Source organism: Labeo rohita, chromosome 3, assembly GCF_022985175.1.
Source record: "Labeo rohita strain BAU-BD-2019 chromosome 3, IGBB_LRoh.1.0, whole genome shotgun sequence".
NCBI lineage: Eukaryota > Metazoa > Chordata > Actinopteri > Cypriniformes > Cyprinidae > Labeo > Labeo rohita.
Genome location: NC_066871.1, coordinates 7,405,262 through 7,422,321, shown reverse-complemented (window position 1 = coordinate 7,422,321; position 17,060 = coordinate 7,405,262). Strand labels below are relative to the sequence as shown.

At 36.9% G+C, this 17,060-nt stretch overlaps 1 protein-coding gene across 1 annotated transcript in view; it reads left to right on the top strand.

The window, feature by feature from the left end:
* The window catches only part of trip10a (thyroid hormone receptor interactor 10a), a 35,844-nt gene extending 25,646 nt beyond the window's left edge, over nucleotides 1-10,198 (top strand). The window contains exons 10-14 of the mRNA XM_051106877.1: nucleotides 6,187-6,296; nucleotides 6,529-6,661; nucleotides 6,744-6,832; nucleotides 8,580-8,704; nucleotides 8,789-10,198. Coding sequence (XP_050962834.1) covers nucleotides 6,187-6,296; nucleotides 6,529-6,661; nucleotides 6,744-6,832; nucleotides 8,580-8,704; nucleotides 8,789-8,940 — 609 coding nt within the window. The 3' untranslated portion in view covers nucleotides 8,941-10,198. The remainder of the gene's footprint in view (nucleotides 1-6,186; nucleotides 6,297-6,528; nucleotides 6,662-6,743; nucleotides 6,833-8,579; nucleotides 8,705-8,788) is intronic.
* Nucleotides 10,199-17,060: the final 6,862 nt, after the last annotated feature.

The following is a 17,060-nucleotide window of genomic DNA, read 5'->3' as shown; positions in this document are numbered from 1 at the left end:
GGCCCACTGCTCTGCACATTTTGTATGTCTCCCTCATTTAAAACACCTGATTCAGATCATCAGCTCATTAGAAGAAAGATCCATGAATTGAACTGTCAGATTCAGAAACATACAAAATGTGCAGAACAGTGGGCCCCGAGGACTGGAGTTGAGAACCTCTGCACTACACAACTGAAAACCCATGTCACATGACCATTCATGCAGGTACAACCATAGCTATCAATAGGTAGATGCCCTATTATTTAGATGGCAGACGTGTCTACACTGTAGAAAACACAATTTGTTGAGTCAACTTAAAATAATTTGTTTCCCTGCAGACTTAAAATTTTAAGTTCAATCAACTCAAATAGGTTTAGTCAACTTGAAATGTTAAGTTGTGCTAGGTGAAAACTTAGATATTTGAGTTGACTAAACAAACAATTTTGTTTGTTAAACTTACCCAGCTGCATTAAAATTTTAAGTTGAATGAACTCAAATATCTAACGTCTCTGTTTTTGAGGGTTAAAAAAGCCAGAGTAGTGTAAACGATAGGCGTAACCGTAGCAAAAGTGATGTGTTTTAAAACGAAAACCACTAGTGTAAAGATAATCTTAGAAGGCTCACCTTCAGAACCGGCAATAGGTAGAAAAGGGGTAAAAGAACCTTTTTGGCGCTAGCACAACACAAATGAAGGCAATAGGCATGTAACTTATGGCTTAATTGGTATTATTCATGACCATTAAAAATTAGCTTCGCCATGGTAGTGTAATTGACATGACCTTAACTTGAAAAGTTTTTGTGGTGCCATTCATGTACGTTCATCTCGTCTGTACGATCATTCCGACATCACTTGAAGGCCACATGATCCATTGAACAAGGCCAATTCATTACTTTCTGATGGAGCCATTGTTTGCTTCTTCATCTGGCTGTTTGCATTGCTGGTTGTTGGGGCTTGTGGTTTTGGGGCTGTTCTGGGTTTGGGTATTCTCTGTCTTGCTTCTCTTGGCTCTTGCTGAGGTTGGTCCAGTGTTGTCCTCGTTGCTGTTTTGATGTTGCTTTGAGGTGTTTGATGGTGTCTCTTTCTTTTCCCTTGTCATTTGTGTTTTTTGTTTGTTTTTTTTACCCTTCCCTATCCTTCCCACCATCCCTCTCCTGCCGTCCTGTCCCTGTGTTCCTCTGGGTTTGTGCCTGGTGTCTGTCCCAGCTCCCTTCGTCTTCCCTCAGCCCTTACAACACCCCCCCCACCCCCTCGCCCGCTAACGGACCCCCCCTCCCCCAAGTTTGGCCGGGACCCTCTGTCGTACTGTTTGAAGGAAATCAATAAGACAGTCAAACCCCGAATCTCTTCCTTCCGGACCCTCAAGAGAACGGTGAGTGTGATAGGTCAGGGATCACGTAAACTGACTAAACCTGTGCGCTGCTGTCTCTTTAAGCATTCAGCAGCACTGATCTGGGTCTGAGTAGTGGTCACATGCAACTGAATGGTCACAATGAAGTAGAAACCACAGCTTTTTCACTACTAATCTTCAGTCACAACACCAGCTCTTCACCTATTCCTGCTACACTCTCTAATACAACATTTAAGGCTGGCGTCACAACTAGCCTACCGATTTGCTGAAATCTCACCCTCCTCTGTCAGTGATTCTGTCACGTTCAACAATTAAGAAAGGAAGTTTGGTGACAAACTAAACAACTACCTCTGATGTTTCCCTCTCATTCTCACGCATTTCAACGTCCCATATTGGCAGCGAGTCAACGTAAGGCTTGCTAAAATAAGAACAGGAGTCAGACTGAATCAGGATGCAGTTCATGCTGTAACTTTGTCTTTTGAGTGAGTGTGATGTGTGTTTGTTCCCCTAGGGCTTGTAGTATACTCTTGTGCCGCCAGCGCTCGTCAGCTTCTGTGAAAACTTGACTTAGCTTCAATAGAAATAGGCTGTTCTGCTTCTGCATTCTTATTTTATTAGTCATGTAAGTTTAGGGCAAACCCCAGAAGAATGCATGTTTACACAATCAGCGTCGACTGTCAGCATTTGAAGAGGAAATAGCAAGTCAGTTTGGTGAATCAGAGCTTAATGGTCACTGACACATGGGTCCTGCAGACTAACAAGGGCTAGGCCAATACAATCATGTGTCATGATTCTTTTTCCCATGAAGAAGCAGGTCACCCAGAAATCTTAAATTCTGAAACTAATGTTTCAAACTGCAGTCAGAACTGCTTTTGCAAGTGACCTGCATGTGAGACACTACGAAATTGGCTAGTGTGATGCCAGCTTATAAAACGCTGTCTGTTTATTTCTCTCTTCCTCAGTTTACTCCAGAGAAGCTCACGGTAATCATTTTAAAGTGGTGTGGGCCGTACGCGCTGTACACGTGTATATTTCAGTCCCTGTTTTTATTGGATCATTTTCTGCTTGTGAGGATTTCACAATATGGCCACCTCTACATCTTCACTGAAATTACAGATTTCCTATAATTCACTATTGTAGAGGTGGCCATTCTCAACGGAAGGCACAGCAGCCTCTGGGTTAATTAAAATAATCCATCATAGCGCTTAAACAGTGACAAGCCATTCCAGGGTGAGACACTGCAACACAAAGAATCTATGCACTGATGCTTAAGCCAGGCTGTTATGATGTACTATATTGGAAATGTCATAAAGTTGCATTGATACATTTATGCACATGGTTTAAATTAATTGAGGGTTACTCAGAGGAATATTCCAGGTTAAATGCAACTTTAACTCTATTGACCGCATTTGTCTCTCATGTTTGTAAAAACAATAGAAAACAGAAATAGGTCTAATGGTCAAGTCTACAGCATTATAAATTATAAATTATAAATGCTAATAATATGATAGTATAGCCATTATATTTTAACAGTGTTACCATTAGGCTGGTGTTGGTACCAACACCAAAAATAATATCCAACCTTATAATCTAAACCCAGTAAAAACACTAAAGTCCAATGTATACTTCTGTTTTGAAGCAAACGCCTAGCATGTGTACAACCAACTGCATTGCCTTTCTAAGTTTACTCTATTTGACAGTGTGAACAAAGTGTCTACGCTATTTGCAGTCTTTGTATTTGTATTTCTAGAATTTCAGGTGTCTTTTAAGCCCCTCGCACCACCAGCATGTGTCAACGTCTCATCTAGTTCATCATCAACCATGAAACAATGGGCTGGTGTTGCCACTTTGTGAACAAACTAATTGGCAAAGAAAAATTTGAAAAATCTGGCTGCGTGAGTCGAGTGCTATGCCGATAAAGCAACCCAGGCTTATGAAAATACATGCCTCTGTATACATTTCTGCAACACCGTAATTATGTACCTTACTGCACGTTTTGTGACAGTTTTAACGTGAAATGTCCATAGAGTGGCGCTAAAACACACGCTCAATACGTGACTCTGGCACGTTTTTATTATGCTGCTTGAGGTACATATTGTGCCTGTTCAGAACTCAAATATCCAGTGTCGCTAAAGGTTAATGCTCTTTTGTGTTGGAAATATCCCTTACACTAAACCAACCCTAAACCTACCTGATAGTGTTAACAAATGCAAAAGTGATATAAAAATGCATTTGTTGATGCAGCCATGCTATTTTAACTTCCTTATATGGATTTAAGCTGTTTTATCGAACCGTAGTTTCACAGGGTTCGTACCGCCTCTCAAGTGTAATGCCGTATCGTGTGAGCTACTGAGCAAAACATACTGAATTAGGAAACTCATGCATCTGAAGCTTTATACGTGACGACAATGTTCAAAAGTATCAGTTTTCACCTTGTGCAGGATGCTAAAATTGTTTTGAAGTCATAACATAATATTCTGCAAGTAATTGAAAATTAGGCTTTATTAATCTCACTACCTGTAAATCATACTTTGTGTGAAAAGGAATAAATGTTGTCTCAGTTTTACTGCCTCCAGTGTTCATTTCAACTGGAAACTGCAGTGATTCATATAGGTACGTTTTTTTAGTTTTGCAGAAATATAGAGGCATATATTTCCACTGAGCCTGGGCAGTAATAAAAACTTGAGTATACTTTGGTTTTTAGGCCCAAACTTTCTATTGCGCTTGTGTTTTTTATAGGACTGTGGATTTCGTTGTAAACATATGCCAAGCACTTGCATCAAAACTAAAGTATACTTAGGGCTTTACCTTCACTTTTTATGCAATGATGCGTAACCCATGTCACACTGTTTGCATGGAGCAAACTCTGTACACATCAGTTACTTAACGATACATCACCAGAACGTCATTTGTCTACAACAGTAGTCCTAATTTGAAAGAATTTTTTTTTTTTTGAAACTAAAATATGAAACTTTACTTAAAGGGGACATTGGATGGCCATTTTCCACAAGTTGGTATGATTCTTTAGGGTCTTCAGGAAATATCTGAAACATACTAGGGCTGCCCTTGACTAAAGATTTTTCTGGTCGACTAGTAGTCGTTCATTTTAAGCATTAGTCGATTATTAGTTGCACGTTTATTATTAACCCATATAAATCATAATAATGAGCCTTTAATTGACTACACAGTCTAATAAGCGCCCAAGCACGCACAAAAAAAGCTTGCCACAGTGCACTGGCAGATACAACAATTATAGTTGTGTCTGGGAAAAATGGCAAAGAGACTGCATTAACGTTTTAATAATTTATTGATAAACTAACGCTTGCTTTGTTTTCAGCTTAAGGTATAAAGTTGGCGACACTAATTAGTCATCTCCGCAGTTGTGATGCACCTGAATACAGGTTTCATTCAGATTACATAACCTGAGAATATTTGTTGTCTATTTGAATTGGTTCATTTAAAAGTAGACATTTCGCTCTCTATAGATGTATTTTTCATGTCTGCAGACAGAGTTTTAAAGTTTCACACTCAAGTTCACAGAAACCGAGACGACAGAAAGTGCATCCTGTTTGCTTTTATTATTTTTACAAAGACACAACGTTTTGTTGTTATTCTGAGTGCACACAAATTAATGTCGAGTCTTTACGGATTCGAAAGATGGATTACTTTCATCTCAATGACGAAAAATGAAGGAGTATTTTAAGAGCAAATGACCGCACCGCCGCTTCCATCTGTCATGTTGTAAGCACGCCGTAACACATATTTTTCTAGGTTTACATTAGATTGAGCGGCCATGTAAAGTCGCTAATAAATACAACTTTCAGATGAAAAGCCATATTTGAGGTCGATGAATGATATGTGTTTGAATGTCCTGCCTGATGTATATTACCACATAGACCAGCCATTAATGATCTGTCCGTCACAGACTGCATGACTTCGCCAACTTCCTGTGGAATTTGTTTTTTTTGCGACTAAGTGACTAATAAAATTTTAGTCAACCAATGCTCTTTTTGTCGACTCTCAGGGGGCAGCCCTAAAACATACTTTGGTTAAAATTCCTCAGTGGTCGTATAAAACAACATAGTTTTTGCCTTGTCAAAAACAGCTCTGTTTACAGCGACTCATTTCAGTGGATGCCTCTTTAAATGATGAGCTACTGCTCACCCCACAACTGTTTTTTTCGTGTGTTCGGTGGTGTGTTACCAGCAAAAACAAAACAAATCCACTGCGTCCTCAGTGGCTCTGACAGTGTGCAACTGACTGAGGGTGGAAATTTGCTAATACAGCACAGTCCGTCAGCAGCCGTGGGCGGGGCTTGATAATTGGGAAAAAAATGAAGCCAAAGAATGGCTTTTTATCAGTGTAGAGTGGTTGCATCCACTTATATGCAAACCAAACCACAGTAAATTTTGCATCCAGTGTCCCCTTTAATATTTCATGCAACAAATAATAGCTTCACATTCCTTACTCAAACCCCTCTAGACACAGATCCATTAAAAATTACTGTGATTATTGACAACATGCGACAGATTCTGTATTTAACCCAGAAAGTTCCTTTGAGTAAACTGTTTATTTGTTTAAGCATTTCTCCTTGACTTAGCTGTCATAAATGACAAATGTGTTGCCAAAATCTTGTTAAAGCACAGCATGTAGTGTTTAAGTGCAACAGTTACAACAGATGGTCTAATTACCCTGGTGATGAATTGGTACAGTACATCTTTTCCTTCTGCAAACCTGAACTCTCACTGTGGGGTCTCTGGTTCACGTCTGTCACTGCTTAGCTTGTGGTGTTGGTGGGGTGGCTTTTTGTTTGTGTGAATCTCTGTGAGTGACCCTATCTCCCTGCCCATCTCCTCAGCCTGTGGACACAGAGGGCTTCACCCATCTTCCTCCTGAACAGCGCAGGAAACGCTTGCAGCAGAAGTTCGATGACATCAGCAAGGAGCTGCAGAAGGAAATGGATCAGAGGTGAGTCGCCTGCCATGCCGTCTCTCCGACAACTATTGCCATGACAACCGGCCACAGCTGAATCCACAGGGTTGCCGAGGTCTGGGCTTTGTTTACTAAGCTCTTCAGGTCTCTGAGGAATCAGTGGTGTTGAGTGCCACAAGTAACCATATCTGTTTGTTCTTTGTCTTTCTCGGTTACGATCAAGATAGCTTGTGCTATCTTAAATAAATATATTTATGTCTCTGTTCAGCGAGGCTCTGGGTAAAATGAAAGATGTCTACGAAAAGAACCCTCAGATGGGAGATCCTGCCAGTTTGGCACCTCAGATCACTCAGACGGCACAAAACATGGAAAGGCTGAGAGGAGAACTCAACAAATATGAGGTTTCAGTTTAATACTCTCTGTAAATCTTTTATACGCTTCATAAAGACTTTCTCATCACACTCGTGTCTTGGTTTCTTGTAGTCCTGGCTCACAGAAGCAGGTGGCCGAGGAGACTCCATACGATACTCGACACACTCTCTGAACAATAACGGTGCTCATAACCCCAACAGGTCAGTTTGAATTCAACAAACATGATTTTCTGATTATGTTGTGTGTTCTGATTAAGGAATTAGTTCACTCAACAATGAAAATTCTGTGTTTAATTACTCACCCTCGTGTTGTTCCAAACACGTAAGACCTTTGTTCATCTTCAGAAGACAAATTAAGATATTTTTGATGAAATCTGAGAGCCTTGACCCTGCATAGACAGCAACGGAACTGACACGTTCAAGGCCCAAAAAGGTAGAAAGGACATTGTTAAAATAGTCCATGTGACATCAGTGGGTCAACCGTAATGTTACGACAGAAAGACTTGCAATTTCTTGCCCAGGCTTACTTATTTAAACCAGAATACGTAGACGATGAACTAAAAGAGGTGGACGTTTTATGTCAGAACGCCTGCTTGTGCTTCAGCAGCATTACACGAATGTGTCGGGATACTCTCCTGAACATGCATCAACTACTGACTCAGAAAAGAAGAAATTGTTAAATGAAGTTGTTATTGTTGTTTTGTTTGCACACAAGAAATACTCTCTTAGCTTCATAACATTATGGTTGAACCACTGAAGTGACATGGACTATTTTAACAATGTCCTTACTAAATTTCTGGGCCATAAAACGTTTCAGTTTTTGCTGTCTATGCAGGGTCAGAAAGCTTTTGGGTTTCATCCCAAAGATCTCAATTTGTGTTCTGAAGATGAATGAAGGCCTTACAGGTTTGGAACGACATGAGAGTGAGTAATTAATCACAGAATTTTCATTTTTGGACGAACTATCCCTTTTCTTGTTTTGAAAATAAGGTACTTTCCCACATACAAATCAGAATCTTTCCAGCGAAGTAAGACTTGCATGTTGTTTTGCTGCTTCTGTCTTGTGTAAATCCCATAGACAACAATTTATTTACTATTGGTAATTCTACACAGTAACTGAATCAAGTCATTTTCAATTGTGTACTTGACAACACACAAGAGTGCAGTAAACTGCAGAATGTAGGTCATGAGACTTTCATGCATCTGTATGCTTATTTTAAATAAAAATGACAAACTTTAGAAGATTTAGAAGTCGATGTTTTATTTCCATATCATTGAAAGTGAGCCTACAGTCCTACAATTCATTTTATAATTCCAAATAAGTTAAAATTGCTTATTTCTCTGGATTTAAACTTCTTAGAAACATTTAGCATAAAGTACACAAGTCAGCACAATATATAACACTGTTCTAGTGTTTTTTGGACATTTTAATAATAATAAATAAGTCTTACATATTGTGCCTTTTCCACAAAATCAGTCATAGGGTCAGTTTTTTAAAATTGAGATTTATGTATCATCTGTAAGCTAAATAAATAGGCTTCCCATTGATGTATGGTTTAAGATGGGATATATTTGTTTGAGAAACAACTGTTTGAAAATCAAAATATTGAGAAACTCACCTTTGAAGTTGTTCTTAGTAATGCATATTACTAATCAAAATGTAAGTTTCAATATATTTACGGTAGGAAATTTACAGAATATCTTCATGGAACATGATCTTTACTTAATATCCTAATGATTTTTGCCATAAAAAGAAAAATTTATAATTTTTACCCATACAATATATATTTTGGCTATTACTACAAATATACCCATGCTACTTAAGACTGGTTTTGTAGTCCAGGGTCACATATGTCTTATTCAGGTTTCTAGAAACTGTTTAGCTTGAATCTGGTTATGCCGATCGAATTACGTTTACATAATCAGAATCTCCCTGTGCTCTTTTCAGTCCTGGAGCTCTCTCAGATGACACCGACTCCTCCCAGGCCATCTACACTGAATTTGACGACGACTTTGAGGAAGAGGAGCTCGTCGCGCCTATTGGTCAATGCACAGCACTCTACAATTTCCCAGGTATGATTATACAGCTTCGCACGAGCACTTGCGAATATCACGCCCACCTCTTTTCCTTTAAAACTTACCTTCATCTATCCACAGGCTCCAGCGAGGGAACCATCTCCATGCAGGAAGGGGAAGTGCTGTCTGTAGTGGAGGAGGATAAGGGTGACGGATGGACGCGAGTGCGCCGGAACAACGGCGACGAGGGCTACATCCCAACTTCTTATGCTACAATCACGCTTAATAAATGATCTCATCCTTTTTTCACATCCTGCAGCAGAGATGCACTATACCAAACACTATGAGTAGCTTCAGATTACCACTCATTATGTCCCAACATGGCTTGCTGCTCCTCTCAGAGGGATAATTTAGGGGGGATTCACTGCACAATGGGCTAATACACTCCTCCTCTAAGGATGAATGAGTATCTCAGGGTGTGTATTATGTGAGTAAATGAGGTAGAGAAGGTTGGAATAATTTTCTCCTTATTTTGCATGGAAAACAATGCAGCAGGGGGCCATGCACTCAACAGACACATCAGTTCCTGCAGTGATTCTGTCTGATGGTGACTTTCGATAGCAGTCTATCAGCAGAGCTGAGATAATATGTCTGACCATGATCCACTCACCGTGTCCTTCACTAAGATCTTCCATCTGCAACTTGATGATGTGATTCCGCGTCTGGAGTGAAAAGCGTAACTATCTCCGCTGGCAGAAATCCAGTAGCGTTTTAACTTGAAGTATTTGTTTTGATGATCCGAGTGGCCAAAAATGACATTTTACAGCAGTAAGTGTTGCATATGCTTCCCTGAATGTGCAGTAATATGAATACCACATCTACGAGTCGATAAGACCTAACATTTTTGTGTATAGAAAATAATGAGTGCCCAGGTAATATTAAGTAACTCCTTGTTTTTGTTATTTTTCTTAAGACTGTTACACAAATACACAAGTTGACGTACTCAACTACAAAATTATGACAATCAAATCTCAAAATCTTCAGAAAAAGCCACTTTTCAAATCTAAATATATGTAGTACAATAAATAGTTTGTTGAAATAAAAGAATATAATTTATTGAGTATATAAATAAGTGTTTGTATAATAAATAAACAACCAATCACATTTATATAAGAGGTGACCGCACACATTTGCTATTTCAGATAGATCAACAATGCACAGTGTACTCGCAACTAAGAAGTTTAGGCGACGAAATTTAGGAGTTTCATATATAAAGGTATGAAATAATATATTTTAGGCATCACAACACCACTATTGTCTTATTAGCTTTTTATTCTTGATGAATAAAGATTGTATAGTTAAGAATAGATTTCTAAAAGCAAGGGTTCAAGCCTCTGTTCAGCTTTTTTTGTTTTGTTTGTCTTTGAATGAGTCCAAGGCAGAACTGTTAATGTTTAGCTAAGTCAAGGTGCCTTCAACTTCGTGTATGTACCATACTCAGAATACACTATTTTATTGTCTTTATAAATGTCAAGCACATTTCCAAGTTGATACGATGTCCTGTTGTTTTCTTTTTGGTGAAATTCTCAATTTGTTTAGGCAAGTCGTACCTTTTTACAAGATTTGTTGATTTTTAGCAGCGGTTAAACTACTTTTGGATGCATGCTGTTACACATTTTGTTAGCAACAACTAAGGCCTTAAACATTGAGTTTACATGTTGACCAGAATACCATTGTTTTTCATAGCTAAAAAGTGCCACCTGCTGGTAATAGGAGGTTGCTGCTTGTTAAGTAGAACTGTCATATGATTATAAAGTGGAATCTCTGGTCAATAGTATTTAATTGGCGGACTATAATAATGGAACAACATCAAGACTTCCTCAGAGTTTACGGGGTCACTATTATAAACGATCTTCTCAGTTTTCAGTATTAAATGCTAAAAGGGGAAACCACGTTTGGGAAATTTATGATGGGTTGTTAAAATAAAACTTTATTCAAGTGCTGTTAACCACAGACATTTTACTAATAAATCAGTCAACAACCAAATAAGCACGTCAGTTGACTTCTATATTTAACGCTGCCTCGTTGCTTCCCATCCTAAAGTTATTTATAACTTTAATTCCTTTACATCCTAAAGTTATGCTAATGAACAATATTATTCGGATAATTTTATGCTACTGCTACTATTCAAGGCTACTTTATAAACGTACCTTGTTCATTGGTGTTTTTCTACTGCCGACGTCTCCGTCTTTTTGTTTTTTTGTCAAAAAGCCTAAATCGTTTCTGATGAAAAAAACATAGAAACCTTACGAAATTCGATTGGTTTCAACTAGCCTAGCTATAAATGCATATACAAACAGTACAGACTATTAACTTTTAACCTGTAGTGTGTTTTTAGACATGTTCATATTCTATTAGGATTTAGTGATTTTAACAAGCCACCAAAAGAAAGCGACTATTTACTAGAGACCAAAAGGTTAAATTATAAACAGTAAAACCATTACAAATTCTGAGGATTTCTATTGTTTTTTTTTTGTCAGGAGGGGTGCAAAATATGTGACCCTGGACCACTAAACCAGTCATAACCTTGATAGCACACATACATCATGGAGATGTCTATTTGACGTCTGCATTCACATCTGGAAGACGTATTTTTTTTAGAGTGTTTGCTCATCTGCAGTACGTCTATAGGGTGTTTCCTAATAGATGTCTTTAAGATGTTTATGACTTAGAATGTATGTAAAACTGACATCTTACAGACGTCTGCCAGATGTTTGTACACGGCAGATGCTTTCCAGATCAAGTGGTCTTTAACAGACATCTTGCAGACGTACGTGTGCTATCTGAGGGTCAATTTTTTGAAATTGAGATTTATACATATGTATATTTATTTATTTATAAAGCTTATTTATACAATAAATAAGTTTTCCATTGATGTAAGGGTTGTGTGGATAGAACAATATTTGGCTGAGAGACAACTATTTGAAAATCTAAAAACTGAGGGTGCAAAAAAAAAAAAAAAAAATTATTATAATAATCAAAATATTGAGAAAATCGCCTTTAAAGTTGTCCAAATAAAGTTCTTAGCAATGCATATTACTAATTAAAAATATTTACGGTAGGAAACTTACAAAATGTCTTCATGGATAGGATATTATCCTAATGATTTTTGGCATACAAATAATTTTAAGATAATTTTGACCCATTTAATGTATTATTGGTTATTGCTACAAACATACCCGTGCTATATAAGACACCTCTAAGATACCTCTATAAATGTTTACCTCTTATTTATTTATTAGGGAAGGCTTCCGAGAGGTGGCAGTATTGCACAGCAAATTTGGACCATAATTTTGAACATACATTAGCAACAGATTTGAAATAATGTCAACATTACGGCTTTCTAGAGTAAAACTACAATCAGTCAAGGTTGTTGGAAGTGACTGATAAATCTTCAAGAGTGATTGACAGACGTGCACATCTGAATAGGACAATCTGACATCTGGCAAATATTAGCCGATATAAAAAGCCACAGATCTTAAAACGAACGTGTCGAAATATCGATATTTGGCAGCTCACTGAATACACTGAGCCCCCTGAAACCTTCAGTGTTTATATTCGTATGATAATAGCTTGTGACTGAAGACTCACCATGCAGTTGCTTTCTCCAGATGTTCCCGCCTTTTCGCAAACTGCACAGCAAATAAAATGAACAAATATGCGATTCATTGCTGTAGTATTAAACGACTTCGATTCTTAAATATTTTAAGAATGTTGTCACAAAAACACAAAAATACATGTGTTGAATGAACAAAAATGCTTTTCTCTCTATAACCAAATGTCCAAAACGCCTAAATCAACCGTTTGTTGACAAATAAGCAGCATCAGTCAGCAGGCCAGGGTTTATTCGCTATGCATGTGTTGAGAGGGACAAAATGTGCATCACAGAAATGATTCTTGGCTGTGAAATCAATGAGAATCACTCAGCATATTCCACGTTTAGCATCAGTGCTTGTCTAGAGGGCGCCAAATCTAAACATATGCAAAATGCAACCATCTAAGTACAAATTCTCTCAAATGCTGTAATCTTGCATATTTTACTTTGTTGTTGTGAACAACACTAAAAGTACTACACATAAAATGTGTTTTAAGATTTTTGCTCATGAAATGAGGATAGAAAATATGAAACTAAGTTGTATATTGGTAAATACATGCACAGAATTTTTAGCTCCCTCTGCTCAGAATACACCCTATTATGATGTATTACAGTGGCACGCAACAGTAAACTACTTAGCCTCCTCAGGCAAAATATGTATTACGCTGCTGACAGAAAAAAATAGGCTACTTATGAGTCAGTAGCTAGAAATTTTACATTCAGTGCAGTCCAGATATGGGATATTGGTATTTAATATCTCTGACATTCAACAGTCTGCCTGATGCTCGGAATATGATGTTTAAAAAAACAAAAGAAATTGACAACAGTAGTTTGTTTAATAGGTGTACATTTATCAAGAGGAAATTGATGACTGTCTCTAAACAGATCATTAATTTACACATTTTATTAGTTTAAAAATATGTGCTTGTAACTTACTGTTAAACTCTGACTTTCTGTTGCACTATTTCAAGTATAAGAACAAATTCTGACTTGAAATCAGTAAAAGTGCCCTAGTTTTGGTATTTAATACATCATAAAATAGTCTTGTTGTGCACTGTTTATGTTTGCATATAAGAAAATCCGTTAAAATTGCCTATTAGTTTAAGGCTGACACATTTTAAAACTTCTGTGACACCTGTTGCTTTGCAGTCACTGTCCTCATCTCCTCACCATCACAGTTTTTCCATTTCACATTTGGAATGCTGTTTTCAAAATACTATGTTTGAGACGGAAACATCCTGATCTTATCCTACTATTTGGTGCAGATATGCAAATTGGGACACAGCGGAGGTCTTGATAACAGACTACCTGTGGCTCCATTTCTTTATTCCCTGGTGTCCAGAGCCCTGAGGATGTTTTAAAAATCACATCCCATTATCTGCCCAAAACATGCCCAAAACACCTTTATAAATGCTTTTTGTAGCACATTTCCTGCTTCCAATTTTAAGAAGACATTGTTAAAGACATACTCTCTGCAGTGAATCAGTACCTCTGAATACATCCTTAGTTACTTCAATTAGAGCTAATTGCATGCTTTTTACAATTAACCCAATTATCCGGGCCGTTCCTCTCCCTCGTCTCCTATGTTTTGTCAGAACATATACTTAATTGGAATTTGTCTCCACTTTGTAGTCTTGAAAAGGAAGATAATGGCTGACTTATTCAATAAAGCAGCTGTTGTTACTGTGTTGACATGAAACCCATGTTAAGTAAGGCTAAGTAGGTTGGAGGACTAACAGAGTATTTTCACTTTCATCTAGACACCAGCATACTCTAATGCATCCACCCTTACATAAAGAAGCATTAAACCTATCAACATCATATCTATTGTTGCATTTGCCTTTTTAGTGTGCTTAATTACTTATTAATTAGCATAATTTGGAGTAGATGTCACAGTTACGTCACTTGCAGCTGTGTACGCATAGTGGTTGCAAAAAACAAAACAAAAAACAAAACAAAACAAAAAAAAACTGGTAACAAGTGGAGGTAAACAGGTAAAAATCCATGGAATAAGAGAAAAAAAAACTTATTTTTGTGCTTTTTGTTGTCAAAATCAGAATGCAAATAATATTTATAGAATGCTATCGTCAAAGACGCCATTTGAAGCTAAACGCAAACGTTTAAACATATGTGACCCTGGACCACAAAACCAGTCTTAAGTCGCTGGGGTTTATTTGTAGTAATAGCCAAAAATACATTGTATGGGTCAAAATGATTGATTTTTCTTTTATGGCAAAAACAATTTGGAAATTAAGTAAAGATCATGTTCCATTAAGATATTTTGTAAAATTCTTACTGTAAATGTATGAAAACTTATTTTTTGATTAGTAATATACATTGTTAAGAACCTTATTTGAAGAACTTTAAAGGTAATTTTCTCAATATTTTGAATTTTTTTCACCCTTAGATTCCTGATTTTTAAATAGTTATATCTCGGCAAAATATTGTCCTATCCTAACAAACCAAAGAAAAGCTTATTTATTCAGCTTTCATATGATTTATAAATCTCAATTTTGAAAAAATGACCCTTACGACTGGTTTTGTGATCCTGGGTTACATTTACTATGGATGAAAACTGCTATGATTACTTTTAAAGCATACATTTGATTTAAACAGTAGGTCTACATGATACTCACATATGCTGTTCATAGGGGACGTATTGTATTAGCCTATTCACATGTTTACATAACATTTATTTATTTTATCTCACAATTCTGACTTTTTTTTCTTGCAAATGCATGTTAATATCTCCTAATTTGGACTTTATAACTCGATTTAACTTAAAAATAGTGAGTTTGTCAATTCTGAGTTGGAAAAAAGAGACAAAAGTGTGGGATATAAACTCCTATTCTGAGCCGAGGGGAAAAGAGAGAATGACGAGTTGTTTTTCCTTATTAGAATTGTGAGATATAATCTCGGAATTGCAAGAATAAAGTATGAATTTTGAAATATCAAATCAAATTTACCTTTCTTATTATTTTATTCCATTGCTCCATAGATTGCAACTTGAAAACCGTCATTTTCTGTCACCAGATAGGCTCCGCCCACAAAAAACGTCATCCCTGTTTCGGATCTGTAAGACTATCCCACTATCTAACGTCAATTTCGTTGAATAACAGTGCTTATCGCTGGGTGACAGGCTCTTGTAATATGCGGAGAACATTTTGATAAATGACATCTAATCAATATAATCTATAATCATTTTAAATTTAACTATTATGTACAGTACCGTGTAATTCTCTGGCAGTAAATGCTATCTCTCCGGGGTTTTCTGTAATTCGCGCATCCCGAATGTTTACAAACCGATAAATCGTCTATACGTTTTATACATTTAAAACAGTTTCATTTTATACATAATAACATTGCGATACTTCATAATATTTAATCTAATTTCACTTACATTGGGGAGCTTTTGTTTTCCCTCAGTCTCGTGATTGGCCGCTGCTGCATTGAATCAACCAATGGCGTGAGTTTGAGGCGGGGCTTGGAGTGTTTGAGAAACATGTTTGGAAACAGTCGCAACTAACTGTAATTGACGCTAGTGGCTCAGAAATCGTTCATTTCACGTTCACGAAGGTTTGTGACATTATGCACTCGAGTCATATGTGCAGCGGTTTGAATTGCACTTGTGGTAAAGCATCAGTTTTACCTACTTGACATGATATTTAAATTTCTTTGTGTTTTTATTGCGTTGCGCTGTGCTTTTATTGTGTCTCTTTTGTTTGCTCCTCAGGCGGTGTGCTACCTCATTTGTAAGCTTTAACATTGCTCTCGAAAACACATTAAAGGTCAGTTTTACATAACACTGTGCCAACCTGGCTGAAACTGATGGTCTCTGGTAAAGAAGGGGTTTCTGGGGAACAGGCTCTTCACAAAGATAAGCCATCCCACCACTGGAACCATCACTCTTTCACTGGTAAGAGCAAAACCAGCACTTCATAAAAGCAGATACATAAAACATCAGCTCCACCATTCAAGATTATTCTGTACTCAGCAAAAAAATACATATAACAGCTGATTTGATTTTCTTATCATTCAGGGACTTCACGCAGTGCAAGACATAATGTTCTTAATAAGTATTTTTGTCTAGTACTCAAGTGAAAATATCTATAAATTAAAGATGAATTTACTAATTTAATATTGCATGTAGATCATTAAAAATGTAATAAAATGAGCTAATTTAATAACATTTAATAAAAATTAAATGTATTTATCTGATCTTAATTGGCATTTTTGCTCGTTTAAGCATAAATTCAGAAGCCTTTAACAAGATTTATGCTTAAAACAAGAAAAAAATATTTCCCTGGTGGGGTAAGAAAAATAAACCTAATTCAAGAAGTATAAAAGGAATAAATAAATAAATATAATTTACTGGTAAACAGAAACCAGTAGTGCAGTGCAGTTTATGTCAGGAAGAGTAAGATGCCACAGTATGAAAATATTTAAGTTTTACAGCAAGGTTATTTGTGCTATAGACTATGTATGGCCCCAAGGTTTGTGTTTATTGAATGTAGCTCATTGCAGTAAGAATTATTTGCACTTAGATGGAAAACAGCTAAATCTGTTAGGAGGCAATACCTGCATTCTGTTAATGGAATGATTAATGATGTTTTTGCTGTACAATTTTGATACGTCTAGTCTGGAGGTTTCATGTATTACCCTGGTGTATAATCTATAAACGACTAATGATTTTAACTTCAATAAAACATGGCACATGAGCACTCAAAATATTGATTTAACATGACATATACTAAAGAG